At 60.7% G+C, this 23,688-nt stretch overlaps 1 protein-coding gene across 1 annotated transcript; it reads right to left on the minus strand.

Annotated features, from left to right (window-relative positions):
• Nucleotides 1-634: 634 nt before the first annotated feature.
• FBXO41 (F-box protein 41) lies at nucleotides 635-22,074 on the minus strand. Its single transcript, XM_074540729.1, has 13 exons — nucleotides 21,540-22,074; nucleotides 18,210-19,089; nucleotides 14,189-14,417; nucleotides 13,488-13,570; nucleotides 12,326-12,633; nucleotides 11,671-11,939; nucleotides 11,161-11,276; nucleotides 10,781-10,933; nucleotides 8,606-8,701; nucleotides 7,696-7,814; nucleotides 6,859-7,017; nucleotides 5,671-5,786; nucleotides 635-5,099 (listed from the first exon to the last, which is right to left on the minus strand). The coding sequence occupies exons 2-13, from the start codon at nucleotides 18,923-18,925 to the stop codon at nucleotides 5,037-5,039; spliced, it is 2,427 nt and encodes an 808-aa protein (XP_074396830.1). The 5' UTR covers nucleotides 18,926-19,089; nucleotides 21,540-22,074; the 3' UTR covers nucleotides 635-5,036.
• Nucleotides 22,075-23,688: the final 1,614 nt, after the last annotated feature.

A 23,688-nucleotide genomic window follows, 5' to 3' on the forward strand; every position in this document is an offset into this window, starting at 1 on the left:
GGGCACACTCCAGGCACAGCCCAGGAGTGTTTCTAGGATGGAGCACCTCGGTGTGTGCTTGGAGCTCTCAGATAGTGCTCAGTGACATTTTAGTTGGCTTCTGCTCAATGAGGCATTTCCATTTTCCACTTTGCTTCATGGAAGGAGGTTCAGGGCAGCAGCTGTGTGACAGCTCCAAGGGGCTCCAAGGATGGATTCAGGCATTTGGGGGGGATTCAGAGAGAAAATGCTGGGAGAACATTGGGAGACTTGGGTCTGGTGGGTTACAGGTGTTAAAGGAGGACAGTGAAAGGAATACAAAATCATGGGCTGGCTTGGGCTAGAAGAGACCATGAAGATCATCCAGGGACACTTCCTACTGTCCCAGGGTGCTCCAAGCCCCGATGTCCAGCCTGGCCTTGGACACTTGAGGAACCGAGGGGCAGCCACAGCTGCTCTGGGCACCCTGTGCCAGGGCTTCCCCCCTTGGTGCTCCCCCTGTGCTACCCCACTTTGTCCCCGTGCCCTGTGATGCCAGACCAGTGCAGCCCATGGACCTGCAGAGAGTCAGGAGGACATTTCTAGTAGGCTCCAAACTGCAGCTGGTGTCACTGGTGTGGGTCCAGCGTGAGCCCCAGGAGAGTGAAAACCCAGCTCGATCTCCAGAGTCTTTATTCAACACCGAGTCATAAAATAGCTCTTTACACGCTTGGCTGGGGGTCGTTTCTCTGTAATTCTTTAAATACACATTGTTTACACTTGCCAAAGTTTCAAAGCAACAACATCAAAGTGCGTCTACAGGTGAGAGTTCCAACCAAAGTGCTAAACCCGCGGGCTGCCGGCCGGAGCTGGCCCTGCTGCCCAGCCCTGCCCTGCCCTGGCACAGCTCCCACCACACCCGGGTTAGCATCCAGGGACCACGGGGTGGGGGCAGCAAGGGATGTTTGGTTCTCCAGACACTGGCACATCGCTGCAGAAAGACTAAAATAGACCTAAATTTATAGAGAGTTAAAAAAATAACTTGGGAGGGAGGGCAGGGGAAGCTCTGGGGAGGGGAGGTCGCTGTACACCGCTGCCGTCCAGGGCTGTAGGGAATGATTCCAGTTCCTGATTTCTATAGCTCTGTTCTCTGCACTGATTATCTCCTCTGATTATCTCGAAGCAACTGTGCATCACCCCCTCGCTTCCCACAAACTGCCCCACACCATTGCACCCACTTGTCCCCGGCCCCAACCTGCCTCTTTGGCCTCCACAGGCTCAATCCCGAGGCTGCATTAGAAAATCCCTTTTTTTTCCTTGCTTTTGGGCAGTTTTCCCTCCTTGCTGCTGCAGCAGCTTTCCCTCAGTGCTCTCCCACCCTCCCCAGGGATTATTTTGCCTCCCACTGATTGGGGAAGGTCCATCACCGCCTCACAATACCCTGTAATGCTTCACAACAAACCATCTCTGCTTCCCAGCATCTCCCTGCTCCCTGGGATTTTTTCCCTTTTAAAGCACTTCCTCATTTGGCACCAATTCCCAAATGCTTTTGCTCCACCCCAACCTGCTGTTTCTCACCCCAAAATGAGGCTGAAGCAGTGCTCCAGCTCCTGGGCTGGGGCCTCCCCTAAAAGCTGAAAGAAAACATCTATTAACCACTTCAGGAGCCATTACCAACACTTCTCCTGTTTTGTTTTTGTTCTGTTTTCCCTAAATCCAGGCTCTTCTGGGGGATCCAGACCAGCCCCTGCTGTGGCCATGCCCTTGGTGGCAGCAGGACACACGGCAGGAACAGGGACAGAGAGGTTTAAAACCCTGGTGGGGCAGAGCCAGCCTGGGAGTCCCTTTTACCCTGTCCCTGACACCCTGGAGCCCCAAGGCACAGGGACAAGGCAGGGGAGGGCCCTGGTCCCCAGAGCATCCCTGGGGCTGGGAGTGATGGGAACGAGTGAAATCCAACCCAGGGGGACACAAACCCAGGGATTTGGGGTGGCTTTGGTCCCCGAGCTGCCTTTGGTGATGTTGTTCCTCCTGAAATCCCTGACCAGCACTCAAACTCAGGGGAAGGGGAATGCTGGCAATGTCAGCCATGGGGAAACTTTGGGAAAACCATTAGAAAAGGAATAAATCTCCCCAGAACTGGTCCAGCAGGAGCCAGGCTCAGAACCACAGTCCATCCAGCCCCTGCCAGCTCTGACCATGGCTGTGCCCCCAATCCTGTCCCCAGATCCCTGGATTTCACTGGGATTGTCATCGCAGAGCCCCCCTGGTACTTCTCAGGGGCTGAGCTGAACGTGCTGTGTGCCTTGAAGGCTTTCCCAGGAAATTCGGCATTTCTGGGTGTTTCCAATCACTTCCAGAGGAAATGGGGCTGAAGCTCTGGTGAATCCAGGGTGAATCCAGGGTAAATCCAGGGCTGAATTTAGGGTGAATCCAGGACCAGGGCCAGCGTGGCCAGAGCCTCCCGCAGGGAACCCTGCGGGACAGGGCAGGGGAAGCAGCAGCGGCAGGATCCGTCTGACATTTCAGTGCTGTTAATGAGCTCGTTAACAAGATGGGCAATTAGGGGCCACCAGGAGGGCCCTCCTTCCCACCGCTCCTGTCACTGTGCCAGCCGCCTTCATCCCCAGCCGAGGAGGAGGAGGAGGAGGAAGGGATCCACTCGAGCCCAAGTAAAACAGGGAGAAACCCCCACTTTCCATCTTCTCATCCTTGAACCCGCTCAAGGTCTTGTGTCATCAGAGGATTTGTGTAAAAACGTGGCTTTGCTGAGCTGGGTTTTTCAGGAATGCCCCGAGCAGAGGTGAGGGTTTGATCTGCTCCTGGGGATGGATGCACCAGGAATCCAGGAGAGGCTCCTGGGGATGCACAAAAGATCCAGGAGAGGCTCCTGGAGATGCATCAGGAATCCAGGAGAGGCTCCTGGGGATGCACAAAGGATCCAGGAGAGGCTCCTGGGGATGGATGCACCAGGAATCCAGGAGAGAGTTCTGCTGTGCCTCCAAAGCCCCGTGGGCAGCGCAGGGATGGGGATGTCACAGGGTCACCAATGTCACCACACATGCAGCCACTGACCCCTTCTTCTGGCACAGAAGGTTTCTCTGAGAGTCTTCACACCTCTCCTCTCTCCATCTCCTCATCCTCACCTTCCCCATGGCCCAGGAGCCAGGAGAGGCTCCAGGCACACCAGAGCAGCCACCTCCAGGCTTGAGCACACCTCTGGGCCACGAGAGTCTTTAAGCATAGAGTGTATAAACATGCTGAGTATATAATTTTCCTTTAAAATCTTTTTTTTTTCCTTCTTCTCTTTATAGAAATAAATAGGTACTTTGTTTTGTTTTTGTTTTTAAGGGAATTCCACGAGTCCCTGTGCTGTGGTGCTGCCATCTCCACTGGGCCATGCTCCTGCCCCTGGGGGTTGTAGCTCTGCTGGGTGGTTTTTGCTGGTTGGAGCACCCCTTGCCCAGGGGGTTAGGAGTGTGCCAGGCTCCCCAGGATGGAGGTAAACCCATGGTGGGCATGGCAGGGAGTCAGGAGCTCATCTGTGGGACCTGGGGGTGCAGGAGCTTCTCACAGGTGTTTTTGGGCTCCCACATTTTGTGCATTCAGGAACAGCCTTCTCCTGGAAAGCTGCATGGGAGGGGGAGCAGGGCTGATTCCCACGGGGCTGTGGCCACAAAACCGCACCCTGCTTCAGAGCAGAGAGCACAGGTGGGATGGGGGGGAAGCTGAAAGCTCTCGAGCTGCCTCCAGCCCCACCAGCCTCGGTGATTTGGGGTGATCCTCCTTGCTCTGGGGATCCCCACGGGCTGTGTGGCAGCCCCAGCTGAGGTCAGCAGCTCTTGTGCCATGGCTGAGGGATGTGGTGCTGGATCAGCAGCCAGTCCCTCCTGGGGGATGCTCCACGTGAGGGCTGGGCAGGGGACAGGCTCTGGGAGTGTCCCCTCCCAGCCACGCTGGCCAGCAGGCACCAAAACCTCCAGGGCTGGTCCAGAGAAGAGGGAAAAGCCCAGATCCACTGTCCCAGTCTCTTCCTCTCTGCTCAGCCCAAGGACAGGGGCTGGGGCTGTGGGTAAGGCTGGGCTGTCCCCACTGCTGGCAGTGCTCTGGTGGTGTCCCCAGCCCCAGGGCCACCTCCTGGAACCTTCTCCTCAGGTGGAGGATGGAGATGCCTGACCCTGCTGGAAGCCCTTCCAAAGCCTTTTCCCATGGAAAAAGGATGTTCTGGGGATGATGATGATGTCCTTGCAGGCTGAGGGCGCTCAGAAGAAAAATCAGATTTAGAAAATGGCGGCTGTAGCTAAGGGTCAGCCAGGGCTGTTGGTTGGTGCTTTTCCCAGGGTCATTTCAGGATATTCTGGCCAGGGTTTCTCCTTCAGGCTGCTTGGGAAGGCAAACGTGGGTGTCCTGTGACAGTCTCTCTCTCCACATGGGACCCTGACCCCAGATGGAGTCTGAGGATGGTGGGGACAGGAGTGTGACCCTTGTTTCCTGGTGGATGAGGATCTGGAGATGGTTTATTGCCTTGGCAGGAGGGTTTGGAGGAGAGGAGGTGAGGCTGGAGCCCTCTGGAGGAGCACCCATCTCTCCTGTGCCCTGTGGCTGCCCGAGGTGCAGCTCTGCTCCTGGCCTTGTGCTCTGCTGGTTCCTGGGAGCATTTCCTGGGTTCAGGTGCCCCTGTGCCAAATCCCAAAGGAAAAGGAGCAGAAACCCTGGGCAATGCTGGGGGAGGAGCAGCCCCTTCCCAGCCCAGGTCCAGCACCCGGGGCTGCAGTGGCCAGCCCAGCCCCAGAATGGGGTCAGGGATCCCCAAAGCAGAGTTCAGCAGAACAGCTGTCCCCAAACATGGATCCTGGGTGAGGAGCAGCTGCAGGGCTGCAAAACCATCCTCCTCCTGGCAAAGAGCACGGCCCTGGCTCTGGGGACAGCCAAAACTTGTCCTTGAGTAGCACCTTGTCACCCGGGGTGGCCCCAAAGGCTGCGGGAGTTTGGGGTTCCTGGTGCCTGATCGGGGGTCCCCGTCCGGCCCCTCGGGGCTCTGGGCAGAGCAGGGAATGTGCTTTGGGCTCCCTGAAGGGCTAACAGCCTCCTTCCACCTTGATGTGTAAGATCTTGGAGAAGCCAGGCCTTTTCCTCAGGGCCTGAAACAGGAGGAGCACACAGAGGGGTTGGGGGGAGCCAACAGAGCCACTGATCCATGGGGAGGGGAAAGGAACACCCCAAATCCTGCCCAAATCCTTCCATGGGATGAGGGAGGGGAAAGGAGCACCTCAAATCCTGCCATGGGGTGAGGGAGGAAAGAGGAACACCCCAAATCCTGCCATGGGGTGAGGAAGGGACAGGGGAACACCCCAAATCCTGCCAAGGGGTGAGGCGAATGCCCCAAATCCTGCCATGGGGTGAGGAGGGAAAAGGGAGAATGCCCCAAATTCTCCATGAATTTGCCAATTCTCCAATATTTCCATGGGGAAGAAAGGGGCAAGGGAAGAACAGAAGAATCCCTGCCATGGGAAGGACACAGAACAAGGGAAGGAGAGAGAGGAACACCTCAAATCCCTGCCTTGGGAAGGGTATGGGGTGAGGGAGAAAGAAGGGAATCCCTGCCTTGGGAAGGAAAGAGGGGAGGGAGGGAGAGGAGAGACATTTCTGCCCCTGCCTTGGGCAGGACACAGGGCTGGTGCCACCCTGAGAGCTGGGACTGGGCTCCTTTACCTGCAGTTTGTTCACCATCTCCTCAAACATCTTCCTGGCCTCAGGGCTGTGGGGCTCCTTGAAGTAGTCCATAATGCCCACCTGCACCACGATGGATTTCAGGTTCCTGCACACACCTGGGGACACAGACAGCATCTGGATCTCCTCACCTGGGCCAGCAGGGACACCAGAATCCCCCCCTGTGTGTGGGGACTACTCTCCCTGAGGATGGAGGAGGCCTGGCCAGGGTCGGGGCAGGGGGACCATGGGCTGTGAGATGGCCCTGGCTGCCCTGCCCTGTCACTGTGATATTTTTTGAAAAATCTTCTTTGCGCAGGATTTTTCTCCCGAGAAGCTGAGAGGCCTCAGAAAATAAATGCAAACAAAAATTATGTGATTGCTTGGAATGTGCTCTAGAGGTTGCTCACCAACAGGTGCATCTTTGATTGGTTCCATGCAAATTGTTTTTAATTAATGACCAATCGCAGTCCAGCTGTGTGGGACTCTGATCAGTCATGGGTTATTATTATTCATTCTATTCATTATTATTTCTAGCCTTCTGATGTATCCTTTCTATTTCTTTAGTATAGTTTTTGTAAATATAATATAATATAATATAATATAATATAATATAATATAATATAATATAATATAATATAATATAATATAATATAATATAATATAATATAATATAATATAATATAATATAATATAATCATATATATGAAGATATAACATTATATATACCATAGCATATCATATCATAATAAATCAGCCTTCTGAGAACATGGAGTCAAATTCTCATCTCTCACCTCATCCTGAGGACCTCACACCACCACACCATCCCAAAGTGGTGTCCTCCCACTCCCCTGGGCATCCCTGCCTCTGCCACCCACAGGGATCCCAGCCATGGCCACCCAAGCTGTGACCACCAGGACAGGCCCTCCTGGGGCTCTGCACCTCCTGGCCTGGCCAATGCCTTCAGGTGTGTCACAAGCCTCAGGTGTGTCACAAACATCGAGGATTGGTTGCCCTGGGGCCATGGAGAGAGCATCTCCATCCTCCCTGTGGCCCAAGGCAAGATCAGCTCTCCCTGGCCCATCCCTGGTGGGGGATGCCAGATACCCAGAGAGCTCCCAGCAGGTCCCAGTGCCAACAGCTGCTGTGGGTGGATCTGGTGCCAGGCCATGCCCTGGCAGTGCTACTCACTGTTGAAGTGCAGCAGGGCCTTGGGGGTCACCGGCGTGGAGGTGAGTACCAGCATCTCCAGCCCCTTGAGCCCCTCCCGGCACACCTCAGCTGCCACCTCCTGGTTGATCTCGGCCACGTGGTCCAGCTCCAGCACCTGAAGCCTCATGCAGTTCCGGGCTGGGGGACACACACAGCCATCATCAGCACCACGGGGAGGGGACAAGGACAGCCCAGAGACAGGGACTGGGGGCACCAGGAGAACCCATGGAGATGAGGGTGGGTGACCTTCTGCACAGGGACCCCAGGAGCACCTCCCTGCCCTGTCTTTGTCCGTTCAGAGCAGGAGGGAGTGGTGCCCGGGGAGGTTTGGAGTCCCCACCCCTGGAGGTGCCCAGGGAATGCCTGGAGGTGCCCTAGGCTGGTGACAGGGTGGGCATTGGGCACAGGGTGGATTTGGCAATCCCAAAGACCTTTCCCAAGCCCAGTGACCCATTGTGTGACCCATGATCCTAAGTGCTGGGCTGGGGCAAGGTGGACATTGGGCACAGGGTGGGTTGGTGACCATTGGATCCTCCCCAAGCCCAGTGACCCACTGTGTGACCCATGATCCCAAGTGCTGGTGTGGGGACAGGCTGGGCATGGGGCACAGGGTGTGTTGATGCCCCCAGAGCCCCTTCCCACTCCAGTGACCCATGATCTCAAGTTCTGGGCTGATGACAGGCTGGGCACAGGGCACAGGGTGTGTTGATGACCCCAGGGCCCCAGACCAGTGACCAATGATGGCAGCAGTACCTACTGACCCATGACCCCAGTGCCCCTCTCCACCCCAGTGACCCACAATCCCACCATTCCTACCTAGGGATGCCAGTCCCTGCAGGCCGCAGCCGGCGCCGCCGACGCCGAGCGCGCGCAGGTGGGGCCAGCAGCGCCCGATCATCTGCAGGCAGCGGTTGCTGAAGCGGGTGGGCTGCTGGCTGGGGACACAGGGACAACAGCTGCGGTGGCACGGCCACCCACACCCCCAGGCACTGCCCAGGAGGGGCTGCACCCAGAGCTCACCCACCCCAGCACCCAGGGGTTACCCTGGGTGTCCCCGCATGGGCACTGCCACGGGGACAGGGCAGCTCCGTGTGCCCAGCACCCAAACCTTGCCCAGAGCACCTGGAGCTGCCCCTGGAGCCCTGGCAGTGCCCAGGCCAGGCTGGAGTGGCTTGGGGCACCCTGGGACAGGGGGAGGTGTCCCTGCCATGGCAGGGGTGGCACTGGGTGATGTTTAAGGTTTCGTCCAACCCAAACCATTCCAGGGTTCTGTGATTCCACCTTGCTGCTGCTGCTGAGCAGGGAGAGCTCAGCCAGCCTTTGATGCTCAGTGCCACCTCCCAAACCCAGCCCAGATCCCTTTCATCTGGGTGTCAGCAGCCTCCCTGGAACACTCCAGTTCAGCAGGGAGGTGCAGACACCCAGCACTCCCAGTTTGCACAGAGAGGAGTGGGCTGAGCTCCTGAACCACGGGCTGGGCTCCAGGACTGCTGCTCATCCCATGGAGATCCCTCCTTGGCAGAACCTTTCAATTCCTTTCAGCTCAGTGGTGCCCCTCACACTCAGCATGGCCTCCCCAAACCCAATTCCACCCCTGGCAGTGCCCAAGGCCAGGCTGGACAGGGCTGGGAGCAGCCTGGGACAGTGGGAGGTGTCCCTGCCATGGCAGGGGTGGCCCTGGGTGTGTCCCTCCCCACCCAGCCCATTGTGTGTTCCCAGGCCTTACCAGGGATGCAGAGGTGCGACCTGCAGGGAGATGATGTCCCTGCAGCCTGCTCCCAAGGCCCAGATCACCTCATGGCCCACAGGGTCCGTGGAGCTCCTGAAACAACACAGGGGACACATGATGGCCTCAGGAGCAACAGTGCCACCCTGGGCTGGCATCCCCCAGGAGCAGCCAGGGGTACCAGTCTGGGCATTATTTACAGCCTTGGAGCACCCAGGGGTGCCAGTCTGGGCATTATTTACAGCACTGTACACAGGTACCATGCTGGTCAGTATTTACAGCCCAGAAGCTGCCCCTGGAGCAGCCAGCCCAGCAGGACCCTGTGCAGGAGGGCTGGAGCATTCCCACCTGGAATGGTGCAGAGCAGGAGAGGGCTGGGGGGAGAGGAGGAAAAGGAGGCTGAACATGGAAGGTTCTGGAGATGAAGGGGGGCAGGAGGGATGAAGAGGAGGTTGAATGCAGAGGGTTCTGGAAGTAAAGAGGGGCAGCAGGGAGGAAGAGGAGGTTGAACATGGAAGGTTCTGGAGGTGCACCTTCCATATGCCAAGGTGACAAGTGACTGGCTGAGGCTGCCAGGCCGTGTGTCCGTGCAGGGGACAGAGCCTGTCCCTGTCCCTGCAGTCACACTGCTTTGGTGTCCCTTTCCACCTTCTGGCCAGGATGGGGACAGTGCCAGGGTGGAAGGACACCCCAGCCAGGGGCTGTTCCACGGCCTCTGTCCCTGCTCTGTGGCTGTGGGTGGCTCTTGGCCAAATGTCCCTGCAGGGGTTTGCTGTGGCTCCTCCTTGGTGTCCTTGGAGGTACCAGGAGAAGCCCCCTGGGTGTTGGGTAGGACAGGGGAGGTGTGGGTTTGTCATGAGCTGGGGGGGAGCCCAGATCTGGGGAGAGGTGCCAGAGAGCACCACCCTGATGCCACCAGCCCAAACAGTTCCCAGGCTGTGCCACCACACCAGGAGCCTCCCAGGGACCGAGGCTGTGCTTCCCAAGTCTCAATGTCCCACTTCAGAACTAAAAATAAGGCTGGGTGTTATCTTGGGTGCCTCACACCTCTGTGCTGGAGCAGGTGCCAAGAGCAGCAGGTTAATCAGAGCGTGAGTCACAGGCACAGCTCAGGATGTGCCAGGAGAGCTCAGGCTCGCTCTGCTGCCCTGGGAACAGCCAAAGAAGCAGCCCTGGAACCCAACCTGGCAGCTCTGGGCTCTCTCCTGTCTCATGGTGTGGGTCAGAGCCGGCTCTGGGCTCCTGGGGTCATGCCAGGGGAGTGGCTGGATGTGCTTTCCCACCTGGAGGATTCTCTGTCCTGCCTGCATGAGGAACAGACACCAAGGCTGAGGTGGTTGTCTGCAGGTGCAGCAGAGCCAGGATCAGCCTCTGGAGGGTGGAGGGAAGGCGAATCCTGTCTCCACAGGTGGCCAAAACCAAAGAGTGGCCAGTGATGCCCTCCAGGACCTGTGACCTCCTCTGGGGTCACCATGTCTTGTGTCCTTGACCTCAGGCAGGGTGTCCAAGCTGAATCTCAGCTCTCCCTTGGCAGAGCTGTTCCTCCCTCCCTGGAGAGAGGGACCCTGAGCTCTTCTCTCCACTGGGATCCTCCATCAGGGGTGACAACCAGGTGGGACCTCACTGGGCACCTCCTCCTCACCCTTCTCTGCCACAAAGTGGTGCCTCCTTGCCAAGCCTCCAGCCAGGATGAGATCAGTAATGGAGTGATGGGAATGGAGCTGGAAGCAAACCACCTGCATGAGAGCAGCCTGAAAGGGATGGGAGCTGCAGGGACAGCTGCCACTGGGGACACTGGGGCTGCCATGGACAGGCAGGTCTTTTGCAGCTGGGCAGGTGGGCTGTGCTCTGCCAGGGAAGGGGGCTGATCCCACCCTGGGGTGTCCCCAGCCCTGTCCCTGTGCTCTGCCAGGGAACAGGGTGATCCCAGCATACCCCGTGGGTGCTCTCAGCTCTGTCCCCATGGTGTCGCTAGCCCTGTCCCTGTGGTGTCCCCAGACCTGTCCCGCAGTATCCCCAGCCCTGTCTCCATGGTGTTCCCCAGCCCTATCCCCATGGTATCCCCAGCCCTGTCCTGGGGTGTCTCCAGACCTGTCCCCATGGTGTCCCCAGCCCTGTCCCCATGGGTGCCCCCAGCCCTGTCCCTTGCTGTGGTGGCACTGAGGCCATGCTCACCGGTAGGTGACGGCCTGCAGGGCGCGGCAGTAGCAGCTGGCCAGCCAGAGCGAGCGGTCGGTCAGCACGTTGGGGCAGTGCGAGATGCGCAGGATCAGCAGGTTGCTGCCCGTGGCCTTGAGCAGCGACTCCAGCCCCGCTTCCAGGCAGCCCCTGCCAGCACAGAGCCAGCATCAGGAGCCCTGCCCACCCTCCTGTGACCACCCCAGGAGGGGGACACGGCCTACGGGCACCCCTGGCTCCAGGACACCCCAATCCCACAGTGGATTTGTTGTGGAAATGTTGGGGCTCAGGGAGCAGCCTTAAGGAGCAGCAGCTCTGGCTGTGGGAGTGGGACACGGGGACAGGGAACATGGGGACAGGGGGACACAGGGACTCACCGTGTGCTCTTCATATAATCCTCCTTGCTCTCCTTCTTGCCCCGCTGTCGTGGCTTCAGGTTTTGGAGGGTGAGGGAATGCATCTGGGTGCACCACTGGGACAGCATGGCCAGGAACTGGGGCACAGGGTGGCAGTCACTGCCAGGGACACCCCAGCACATCCCACACCACCCACCCTGGCTGTGCACACATGTGGCAGAAACAGGTGGAGGTGCACGCACGAGGCCGTGGCAGAACATGTGCCGTGAATTCATGGGTGTGACCACAAACTCTTGAGTGTGACCACAAACTCATGGGCGTGACCACAAAAGCACATGCAAACCTGTGCTGGTGTGAACTCCTGTCCTCCAGCTTTTACCTGCAACACCTCCAGCACCAGAGCAAGCACCCACCTGTGTCCCCCATGACCATAATGGCACAACCATCCCGGCCACCAGGGAGATGCTCACCCAGCTCTACCCTTCTGGAAGAAAGGCTGTGCCCCAGGCGGTGCCACCCCCTCCCCAGTACCTTGGAGGAGACCCTGGCATTCTCCAGCAGCACCCGTGTCCACACAGCTGGGTGCCGGGCCACGAACTTCCAGTCCTTGCACACCTCGGCGGCGCGCAGCAGCGTCTTGGTGTCCAGGTAGGTGAAGATGCAGAAGAGAGCTGCCCTCATCTTGAGGATCTCGGGGCTGATCACCTCGCTGCAGTGGCCTGGGCTGCCCCGCTCCAGCCGGCACACCTTGCCCCCGGCGCCCTCGGGCCTGCCCGTGGGACACACGGCATCCGTGGCCACTGGGGAGAACAGCAGGTGAGGGAAGCTTCATCCTCGGGTCAGGGAAGCTCCATCCCCGGGTGAGAGCAGCAGGTGAGGGAAGCTCCATCCCCAAGTGAGGAAAACTCCATCCCTGAGTGAGGGAAGCTCCATCCCTAAGTGAGGGAAGCTCCATCCCTGGGTGAGGGAAGCTCCATCCCTGGGTGAGGGAAGCTCCATCCCCGTCCCACGGCTTCCAGCTATCCCGGCCTTCACCTCCCGGCCCCAAGAACTCGCAGTGCTCTCATCCCCTTCACCTCTTGGCCCCAGGACCCCCTGTGCTTTCACCCTTCACCTTCCAGCCCCAAAGACCCTCAGTGCTCTCACCCCCTTCACCTCCCGGCCCCAGGACCCGCTGCTCTCTCACCGGTCAGGCGGCAGCCTCCGGGCGGTCGGGCCGCGGCGGATCCCGGTCCCTCGGGCTCCCAGGCCTCAGCCTCGGACTCGGTGGTGCGGGAACCCACGTCGGACACGTCGCCCTCCTCGCCCTCGGTGCTGTTGCGGTAGGGCCGGCGGTGCCAGTTCTGGATGGCCTGGCGCCGCAGCCCCGAGCCCCGCGCCTCCCGGGCCGGGTACGGGGGGCCCTCGGCCGTGTCGTCCGTGGGACACGGCTCTGCACTGTCGCTGTCGTAGCAGCCCGAGCTCTGCGACACCGCCTTGGCCCGGCTCGAGGCCCTGGGGATGGGATTGTTGTGGTGTGATGTCGGGGTTTGCCCCAGATACCCCGGGTTTGTTGTGCTGTGATATCGGGGTTTGCCCCGGGTTTCCCCCTGAACATTCCTTCTCCAGGTGTGTCAATCACCTCTCCTTTCCCTGAACCCTGCCCAGCACTGTCTGTCAGTCCTGGCATCCCAGAGTGATTGGCAGAATTCAAAAGATATCCCCTACCCCTGGGGGGCATTGGGCAATCGAGGTGTCCTTTGTCCCTTTGTCCCTCCTCTCCTGTACCTGGCTGGCGGCTCCCTACCCCTTCCCTGCCCCTCTCCCGGGGGTTCAAAGGAACAGCAACCACGGGCTCAGGAAGTTCTGTTGGAGCTGGTGCTGCATTCAGAGTCCTGTGTGCCAGAACAGACCTCTGGATCCAAACCCTCCATCAGAAACGATTCCTTTCCTTCACCATCGCCTTAAAGCTTCTCCACCAAAGGTAAACCTGAGCTCCTGCAGGCCTGGACTTTTCTCCATGCACTCAGCTGCAGCATCCAGCTAGCCAAAGGTGTCTCTGGGGTGAAACACCGCACACCCAGCCAGCCAAAGTGTCTCTGGGGTGAAACATCACACGCTCAGCCAGCCAAAAGTGTCTGTGGGGTGAAACACCACAGTGCTGCTATTTGGTCAAGCAGCAATGGCCGGACAAGCTCAGGCACACCCCATCCGGCTATATTGGCAATTATTCCAGTAGAGGATGTCCCAGCACAGTGCTCTTCAGGCGTGCACCCCCTTCCCACAATCCTGTTAAAATCCCGCTAAAATCCTGTTAATATCCAGTTAAAATCCCATTAAAATCCCGGAGGGCAGGGCCGGGCACTCACCCGGTGCTGGAGGAGGAGCGCTGGTTGGCCACGCCGCCGTAGGGACCGTGCATGGCTACCGCCGGGCCCGGGTGCCGCTCTCTCTGCGGGGACAGGGGACAAGAGGGGACAACGTGGCACATCCCAGCGAGGGAGGGCACTTCGCTCACCCAGCGGCACCTCCAGCACCGCCCAGCTCCACGGGAACACCGACCCCCGGGGAAACAGCTTCTCTTTGGGGCACCCAGGATTATCCGTTCCCCACGGGAAGGGGATGGGGTCCCTGCAGAGCCCTGCTTGGCCCCTGGCACAGGAGACCCAGCGGCACGTTCCTGAGGCCGGGGTTGCTTGTGGAAGCCCAGGGCACATTCCCGAAGCAGAGGGCGAATTCCCGAAGGTCCCGCGTGCATTTCCGAAGACCTCATGTGAATTCCCCAAGTCCCCGGGTGCATTCCCGAAGCAGAGGGTGAATTTCCAATGCAGACGGTGAATTCCCGAATCCCCCGGGCCCATTCCCGGATCCCGGGCGCATTCCCGATGCCCCGGGTGCTTTCCCGATGCCCTGGGTGCGCTCACGAAGCCCCCGGGCTCCTTCCCGAATCCTCTGGGCATGATCATTCCTGAACCCCCTGGACACATTCCCGAATCCCTTTGGCTCATTCCCGAAGCCCCTCGGACACATTCCCGAATGCCCCGGGCGCGCTCCCGCGGCCGTGCCGTGCCTGTGCCCGCAGAGGTCCCGCTCGGGCGATGGCCTTGCTGGCCGGGGTGCCGCAGCGGCCCAGGCTGCCGTTGGGGGTGGTGCCGCAACTGCTGCTGATGATCTGCAGCTGCTTCTCGGCGCGGTCGGCGCGGTCCAGCAGCTCCTCGATGAAGTGCTGCAGCCGCACCTTGGCGTTGGCCTCCCGCGCCGCCGTCTCCTTCAGGAACTGATCGATCTGCAGCACCTCCCTGGCACGGGGACCATCGGTGACACCGGGGCTGCCCACGGGTCCCGGCAGCTCTATCCCAACCCTGCTCTGCGCCCCCAGCCCTGTGTGCAGCTGGAACACACCTGAGCACACCTGGGCTGTTCTATCCCCACCCTGCTCAGTCCCTCCAGCCCTGTGTGCAGCTGGGACACTCCTGAGCACACCTGGGCTCTTCTATCCCCACCCCACTCAGCACCTCCAGCCCTGTGCCCAGCTGGGACACACCTGAGCACACCTGGGCTGTTCCATCCCCACCCCACTCAGCTCCTCCAGCCCTGTGCCCAGCTGGGACACACCTAAGCACGCCTGGGCACACCTGGGCTGTTCCATCCCAACCCTTCTCAGTGCCTCCAGCCCTGTGTGCAGCTGGAACACACCTGAGCACACCTGGGCTGTTCCATCCCAACCCTGCTCAGCCCTGTGCCCAGCTGGGACACACCCGAGCACACCTGGGCTGTTCCATCCCCAGCCTGGTCCCGGTCTGTGCCGGCCCTGGGATGGGCTGGGGCAGGACAGGGATGGAGGGATGCTCCCATCATGCAGGCGGTGTTGTTGTTTTAGGGGTGAGAGGACATCCCCATCCTCATCCATCACTCCCAGGACTGGAATCAGGCTCCTGAGCACGATGGAGCAGAGGGAAGAGGATGATGACGGTGTGACAGGGTGAGGGAGGAGGATGGCAGTGACACCCTTAAACCCTGCTCAGCCCGGTGGTTGCAGGGCCCCGGCTCCCTCATTAACACATTAATTAGCAGGTGCTCGGGAGTTCTGAGCCTGCAGCAAGGCTGTTTCGCCCAAAATGTGTGACAGCAGCTCTGTGACCCCAGCTGACCCCACCCAGCACAAACACCCACTGTCCTCATCTGCTCCCCAAACACCAGGGGGGCACTTAAGGGCACGGACACACCAGTGAGGCACAAACACCCTGTGTCCTCATCTGCTCCCCAAAAACCAGGGAGGCACACAGGGGCACAGGCACACCAGTGAGGCCACACAGCTCAAACACACGTGGCCTGCACATGGATGTGCTCCAGGAACAGCCAGGTGTGCACCAGGTACACACAACACACACACACAGGGACAGGCACACACACACAGACACAGATAGGGACACATGGATAGGCACACACACACACAGAGCCCTGTCCTGCACACCTGAGTGCCCCACACAGCCCCAGGAGAGCACAAATCCAGCACTCAGCATGGCAAACACAGACACACACACACAGAGCCAGGCAGCATGGGGAGGGTGCAAAGCCCAGGTGCCCAGAGCAGCTGTGGCTGCCCCTGGATCCCTGGCAGTGCCCAAGGCCAGGCTGGACACTGGGGCTAGAGCAGCCTGGGATAGTGGGAGGTGTCCCTGCCATGGCAGCAGTGGCACTGGGTGGGGTTTACAGTCTCTTCCCACCCAACCATCCCACGAGCACCCTCGTGAACACACCCCAGGCACAGCTGCTCACACCTGCACTGCTGGTGGTGCACACACACCCACAGAGCTGCTCACACCTCCCCCTCAGCATCCAGGAAGCCCTGAAGAGGCACAAACCCAGCTTTGCATGCCTGTCTGGGGCACACCTGACTTCGGATACCAGACCAGGCACAACTAGGTTTGACAACCTGAGCACAGAAACCCAAGCACACACACCTGACCTCAGACAGGCACACCTAGACACACCTGGGCACAGAAACCCAAGCACACAGCTGGCCTCGGACACCTGACCAGGCACACCTAGACACACCTGAGCACAGAAACCCAAGCACACACACCTGACCAGGCACACCTAGACACACCTGAGCACAGAAACTCAAGCAACACAGCTGGCCTTGGACACCTGATCACACAGAGGTGACCCCAGAGCCCTGTCTGTGCACACCTGGATACCAAACCTGATCACACACAGCTGACCTCAGACACCTGGACACAATGATCTGCCCAGAAGCACGAAGGGGAAGGAGGGGGCAGCTCTTTAGTGACACAATTCCCACTGCTGGCTATCAATTACCAATTAATCACCAATGAATTATCGAATAATTTCTCCCTGACCTGCCGCTTGCAGGCAGAGCCTGGGAGCTCTGGGGGTGCTCTGGGAAGGATCCTGGAAGGGGCCCCAGGGGATTTGGAAGGCAAATGTGGAGCTGGGCAGCAGCTGTAAGGTGATGCTGATGGTTATCACCTGCGTCTCTCTCATTCCCATGGACTGGGTGGAAAAACACTACTGGCAGAGGAAACGGTGCCCAGAGCCAAAGGTCTCCCAGGAGGACATTGGCTTCATGGTGTCTGGGAACTGGGAAATGTCCCCACAGTGTTTCCAGGGAAGGTTTTGCTGATTAAAATTATTTCTGATGACTTCCTCGCATCCAGGAGAAAACCTCCTCCTACCACCAGCGCTTCCCATGCTCTTCTGCAGCCTCACAAGGGATTTTGTCCCTTGGGGTGGAGGAGTTTGGGGACAGGTGAGGGGCAGGAGGGTTTCTCTGAGGAATGGGAGGTCCAGGAGGTGGTTTTGGGGCATAAACCCAGAGTTTTAGGTGGTAACATTGTCCAGGTTCCACCAAGAGACATTTGACCCTCTATTTACCCTGTCTAGCTGTCTCCAGGCCCTGCCCCAGACTCATCCACACTGGTGTCCTTAATTCCCTCACCACACATCCCCAGGGTGCCCCCGGACAGCACCCACGAGGCAGCCCCCAAACCCCTCAGTGCCTGTCCCACAGCCGTACCCCCAAACCCCTCAGTGCCTGTCCCACAGCCGTGCCCCCAAACCCCTCAGTGCCTGTCCCACAAACCATGCCCCCAAACCTGGAGGTGTCTTTATCCAGCCCCTGCAGGTCACCCCGCTCCTCACCCAGGCCATCCCCCCCATCCTGAGAGCCCTGTTCCTGAGCCAGGTCATTATTTTGGAGTCAAAGTCATTCACAAGTGTGCAGAGGATGACGGGAATCAAAGCAATTCCTTCAGGAATCCCAGCAGTGCTCCCAGCCCAGCCCAGCCCAGCCCAGCCGTGCCTGTCCCCCACAAATTCCTCACTGATTTGGGCCCCTCCAGACTTGCTCCAGCTCCTGATTTGCGAGGTCTGGTTGGCTTGGACGGCACCAAGGGGCAGAATGACCCAGTGCTAGACTGGAGGGAAGCTCAGGAGCGGCCTTGGGGTGGGCAGGGGGGTGTTGGGAGGGGAATACAGGGTGGAAATGAGGATGGCAGTGCCACAGGCTGAACAGTAAATGGACATGGCACTGCTCGGGCTGCCCCACGCTCCCTCTGGGAGAAAAACCTGGAATTTGGCATGGCCATGGCAGGGGGTGGGGATTTAAGGTTCCCTCAACCCAAACCAGTCTGTGGCTCACTGATCCCAGCCTGGCCATGTCCTGGGAGCACTGGTGGCACTGGGACAGGGCGTGGCTCGCCATGACCCAGCCATGGAGGGGCCCAGGTCTGTGTGGGCACTGAGTGGTGGAAGAAGATGCAGAACCTGTTAAGGGAGAGTGCTGATGGGCATCACCAAAGGGCTGTCCCTGAGCCCTGGCCCTGGGGTGGTGATATTGGGCTCCTCTGGACTTACGGAATTGTTTGGATTGGAAGAGACCCCAAAGCTCATCTCATTCCAACCCCACCATGGGCAAGGACAATTTCCACTATTCCCCACTGCTCCAAACCCTGTCCAACCTGGCCTTGAACCCCTCCAGGGATGGGGCAGGCCCAGATTCTCCAGGACTCACTGCCAGGCACCCCTTTCCTCCCACCCCACACCTGGGACAGGGACAAAGCACTCACTGCTGCTTCCGGGTGAGCTCCTGCTCCTTCTGCACCAGGTCCTGCTTGAGGGAGGCCAGCATCTCCACGCTGACGTCCACCTGGCGGGACAGCTCCGAGGCGCGGTCCTCCAGCTCCTGCTTCTCCCGGCTCAGCCGCAGGCTCTCCTGCTTGGCCTTCTCCAGCTCTGAGCTCTTGCGGTCCAGCTCCACCTGCAGCCGGCCCACCTGCGAGGCGATCTTCTGCTCCACCTCCTCCGTCAGTTTCTCCAGCCTCTTGTCCACCTCCAGCTTCTCAAAGGCGCGGATCTTGAGGCGGGCCAGGCCCTCCTCGTAGGCCGCGTCGGCGGCGGCGGGCGGGCCGGGCGCGGGTGCCACGGCCTTGCCGCGGCTGAAGATCTCGCTCAGAGGGATCTCGATCTCGTGCACATAGCGCGGCGACGACGGCGGCGCCGGCTCCAGCTCGTCGGCGGGGACCAGGTCGCAGGAGAAGCGCTGGTCCTTGCCCTGGAACGAGGTGCTCTCAAAGTAGTCCCTGCGGGCAGCCGGGGCCAGCAGGGCCGCGTCGGCGGCCAGTGGGAAGACGGCGGCGTCGCAGATGCTGTTGGTCTTGGAGAGCACGTAGAGGGTCTCGTAGGTGTGGTTGTACTCCAGGTGGGCGCGCAGCGAGGACAGGCTGCGGAAGCGCTTGTGCTCGCCGCAGCGCGGGCAGCGGTAGGGCAGGTCCAGCGAGGCCATCCCGCAGCTCTGCTCCCCGCCGCCGGGGCCCACTCATGGCCTGGGGCTGCGGGGACACGCGGGGCTGCCAGAGGGACAGGGACAGGGGCTCCGCTGGGACATGGCCTGGGGACAGGGGGATGTGGCAGTCCGAAGGGGAAGTCAGCATCGAGCGGTGCCAGGCGCTGGAAGAGATGGGGGTCAGTCATACCGGGGTGGGGGTCCCTGAAAATCCCACTTTGGCCCTTCTTCTGGGTGCCCTCTGTGCCTCCATCGCAGCCTCCCATGTTCCACCCACCCGCGTGCATCCCCTGGGAGGGCACACGGTGCTAAAGAAGGTGCCAAAAATCCCACCTTGGCCCTTCTTCTGGGTGCCCTCTGTGCCTCCATCCCAGCTTCCCATGTTCCTCCCATCCATGTGCCTCCCTTGGGAGGGCACATGGTGCTAAAGAGGATGCAGAGCCCTGGGAATGTGGAGAACCCTGGGAATGTGCAGAGCCCTGGGAAGCTCTGGAGCCTTTGAGAAGTTCCACAACCCTTGTGGAACTCCAAGGAGGAACTCCACAGCCCTTGGGAAGTTCCACAGCTCCTGGACTGAAAACGATCTTAGAGGGCTTTTCCAACCTGAATGATCCTGTGGTTCTACAAACCCTTGGAAAGATCTACAATGGCTGGGAAGGCCTCCCAGCCTTTGGGAAGGTTCACAACCATCTGGGGGAACACAGCCACCAGGAAGGGGCACAACCCACGGGAATCTCACTCCATCCAGGTGGCAAGGGTGACCCTTTCGCTCTCTTGCCCAACCACTGCCCAATGAGCCCCTGCAGCATCAGGGGTCCCCAAGGGCCAGGACCATCCCTGTGTCCAACACCAGGAGCAGCTGCTGGGATCCCCCTTCTCCAAGAGAAGGCCAATCCACCCTCTCCTGCTGTATCAGCCTATGAAGGCTGGAATGGGATCCATCCCAAGAGCTCTCATCCACCCCTGGGCTGCCCGGGGGACATGGTGGCCTCTCCTGCCTGGTGGGTGGGGGTCCCTGTGGGACCTGGTTCACCCCCCACTCACAAAATCCTCCACGACATCAGTGGGGAGAACCCCACCCCTGAGAAATGGGATAAACCAGTGAAAATTCACCCCAGGAGGCTGCTGAGGTCCCCTCCAGGCTGGAGGGCACAAACACACCTCAGGGCACAACAATTTTCCTTCATTTATCATTCAAACATGAAAGCTGTGATGCTTTTACCCCTGAAAACCCAGGGCACCTGTGGGTGGGAGTATCACCTGCTCATCCCTCTGCAATATCTCACAAAGGGGGATATATCCCAGCACCCCAAAAGCCCTCAGAGCCCTCCTGCATCCCACAGCCACCAGTTGGTGAGCCCTGAGCTGGCACGGAGCCTCCACCCATCCCTGCTGGTCCCAGGACAGCATCCCTGGTGGCTCAGCATCCCCTTGGAGGGACAACCAGGCCACAAGGCTGGGAAACCATTTTTTAAGGGAAAAATCAGCTAAGGCGAGAAATCCATGCCAGAAATAAACCCGGGCTGAGCCGGGAGGGTGTGTGACCCGCTTGGCTGCGCTTTGGGGCCGTTACCAAACACAGCCTCCCACACCAGCCCCAGCCGGGCAGCACCGGCCCGGCCCGGCCGGAGCCCGAACCTCAGCGAGCACAAAGCACGGCCGGCAACTCGAGCCGCTGCCGGGGGATGAGAAAGCGCTTTTCCAGCGCAGAGACGGGGAATCGGGCCGTGCTGCCTCGGGCCTGGGTTCCTGCCCGCCTCTCCCGGGCCACCCGAGCAGCCCCAGCCCGGATTTCCCGGCCGAAATCCACGGCAGACCCGGCCCAGGAGGATCGGGGAGCGCTCCTGGTGCTGGGCAGGTCCTACCCCGGCCGCAAACCTCGCCTGGCTCCCATCTCCACGGCAACAGCCGGGATTTGAGGGGATGTTCGTGCAGTCGTTACCACGCTAAGAAACCCCACGGGCATCCGGAGCCGGGAAACGCCGCCGGGATTGCAGCATCCCCGCTACCTGCCCTCCATCATGGAGCCTGCCTGCCTTCCTGGGCATTGTTCAACGCTCCTCTGCCCACCCAGCCCCGAAATATCACCGCAGGCAGCTCCCAGCCCGGCTGGAGAGGGAGGGATGGACAGGAGAGGTGTGGGGATGCTGCGGGTGGGGGCGATGCCCGGGATGGATGGAGGCTGGGTGACGCCGGGATGGATGGAGAGCGATGCCGGGATGGATGGGGGGGATGCCGGGGTGGATGGAGGGTGATGCCGAGCTGGAGGGGGATACCGGGATGGATGGATGGAGATGCCGGGCTAGATGGAGGATGCTGCCTGCCTCGCCGGTCCCCGTCCTTCCCCGCGCTCCAGCGGGGTGGGAGCACCGTGGTGGGCGAGGACGGCACACAGAGGGGCCGGGGGAGGTGGGCATGAAAATCCGGATGGTTTTTTTGCCCCCCCCAGCCCCCGGAGCAGGGAGCGGCGGGTCTGTCCTCACAGCCTGGCAGCGGCTTTGTCCCCGCCGCGTCCCGCTGCTCCCGGGGGCCCTGGGTGAGGAGCATCCTGGGGACGAGCCGCCGCCTCCCAGAGCACCATCGCCGCTCCATCCCATCCCTTATCACCCCGTACCTGCTTCTGGCCGCCGAGCTCCGGCGCTGGGCTCCTCCGGCCAGGGCAGCATCCCTCCCGCTCGCCCGCGGGCCGCCCCCGAGCCGGGGGTGCGGGGTGGGGGCCGGAGCCCGCACAGCCGCTCCGCCGCACAAAGGAGGCGGCTCAGGGCTGCGCCGGGGGATGCGGGGCACGGGGGGTGCGGGCTCGGGGGTGCGGGGCACCGGGGATGCTCCCCGCGGCCAGCAGCTCCATGCCAGGCAGGCCCCGGGGAAGGAGGGAGGGAGCGAGCGAAGGAGGGAGGGAGCGAGCGAGGGAGGGTGGTGGCTGCGGGGTGGGGGGAGGAGGAGGAGGAGGCGGAGGAGGAGGAGGAAGGCAGGAAGCCGAGGCTGAAGGCCCCGGCGGGGTGCTGGGAGGGTTCTGGGCACCCTGGGGATGGCGGCTCCCCGGGGCGCTGGGGGCTCAGCACGGCGAGCAGGGGAGGATGCAGGGATGGAGGGAGGCGGAGGGCGAGCGCCGGCAGCGCCTCCTCCCCTGCAGCCGGAGCCGGGGCTGCTCGCTGCCGGTTCCTCCCGCACAGCTCCCTCTGCCTGTCTCCCCACGAACACGGGTGGCCCGGCTGCCATGGCAGCCCCCGGCCCGGACCCCCTGTGCCCACCGCCCCTGGCAGCCCCCGGCCCGGACCCTCAGTGGCCCACGCCCCTGGCAGCCCCCAGCTGGGATCCCCCGGAGCATCTCCTGCGGATGCAGTGCTGGGTGTGGGGCCCAGCCTGGGCACCTGCACTGCTCCTGCCCCATCCTGGGCTGAGCACAGGTGCCAGGACATGGCTGGGTCCCAGGACAGTCCCTGATCATCCTGTCTTCATTCCTGACTTGATCCCCATTGAGTCCCCGAGTATTCTGCCTTGGCCCTGATTGTGTCCCTGAGCTCCCTGGCTTGGTCCCTGCCTCGGTCCTGGTCCAGTCCTTGACACCCTGGCTTGGTCCCTGGCTGGGTCCTGCGCTGGTTCCTGATCATCCTGGATTAATCCCTGCCTTGGTCCTGACTGTGTCCCTGACCATCCTGGCTTAATCCTTGCCTTGGTCCTGGTCCAGTCCCCGAGTACCCTGGGCTGGTTCCCAGCTTGGTCCTGCTTGGGTCCAAGGCTGCCCTGGTTAACCCCTACCTTGGTCCTGTCCTGCTCCAAGGCTGCCCTGGTTAATCCCTGCCCTGGTCCTGGCTCAGTCCTGAGCATCCCCTTTTGGCTCCATCCCCAGCTGGTCCCTGAGCGCTCTGGTTTAAGCCTGGCTTGATCCTGATCCAGCTCCTGAGCCCCTCAGCCTGCTGCCCATGCCAAAGGCATCTGGCACTGATGAGTTCTCTCTCTGGGGTGGGCACGGGGTGTGGGTGCAGGGGATGGCAGTGCCAGACCCAGGGTGGTGCTGTCACGGAGGCAGGAGGGTGTCCCCATCCCCTGGGACATGGGGTGCCACTCCTGTCCCTCCTGCATGTCTGCCCAGTGCCAGCCCAGCCTGGAGCCCCTGCCCCAGAGGCTCTGGGGTGGCTGTGGGGAGGCTGTGGGGTGTGTGGGGTGGCCGTGGGGTAGCTGTGGGGAGGCTATAGGGGCTATGGGTTGGTTGTGGGGAGACTCTGGGGTGGATCTGGGGTGTGTGGGGTGGCTCTGAGGTTGCTGTGGGATGGCTGTGGGGTGTGTGGGGTGGCTCTGAGGTGGTTCTGGGATGGCTCTGGGGTGTGTGGAGGGGCTCTGGGGTGGCTCTGGGGTGTGTGGGGTGTGTGAGATGGCTGTGGAATGGCTCTGGGATGGCTCTGGGGTGTGCCCCATCCCTCCCACCTCCCTGGCAGCGCTGCCAGAGGAGCAGAGGGCCAAGGCTGGAGCGGTGCCTCTGCAGAGCTCCAGGCTCCCATCAATTATGGATGGTCTCCTGAGGGGTATTAATCAAGGCCTCGTGCATCATTGATGGCCAGAGGTGCAGGGAGAGCTCGACTCTGCTGCCCAGCAGGATTCTGCATCCCCAGGGAGGGGCCAGCCCAGCCCTTCCTAAAGGAAACCTGGGCTCCTTATTGACCTTCAAAGCTGGGCTGTACCCCCCTGTGTCCCAGGTGCCTGGGGACACCTGCACCCCTTCGAGTGGTCCTGGCTCAGGATTGGGCTCCCACACCTTGGGAGGG

This window comes from Zonotrichia albicollis, chromosome 5 (genome assembly GCF_047830755.1).
Source record: "Zonotrichia albicollis isolate bZonAlb1 chromosome 5, bZonAlb1.hap1, whole genome shotgun sequence".
Lineage (NCBI taxonomy): Eukaryota > Metazoa > Chordata > Aves > Passeriformes > Passerellidae > Zonotrichia > Zonotrichia albicollis.

What these genes read in the sequence shown, in the direction of transcription:
- FBXO41 (XM_074540729.1), bottom strand. Translation starts at nt 18,925, where the DNA reads ATGGCCTCGCTGGACCTGCCCTACCGCTGCCCGCGCTGCGGCGAGCAC. An exon ending in CGGAGGCTGCCGCCTGACCG is followed by an intron (nt 11,940 to 12,325) that starts GTGAGAGAGCAG and finishes TGTTCTCCCCAG; the next exon opens with TGGCCACGGATGCCGTGTGT. An exon ending in AGATGGTGAACAAACTGCAG is followed by an intron (nt 5,100 to 5,670) that starts GTAAAGGAGCCC and finishes CTCCTGTTTCAG; the next exon opens with GCCCTGAGGAAAAGGCCTGG.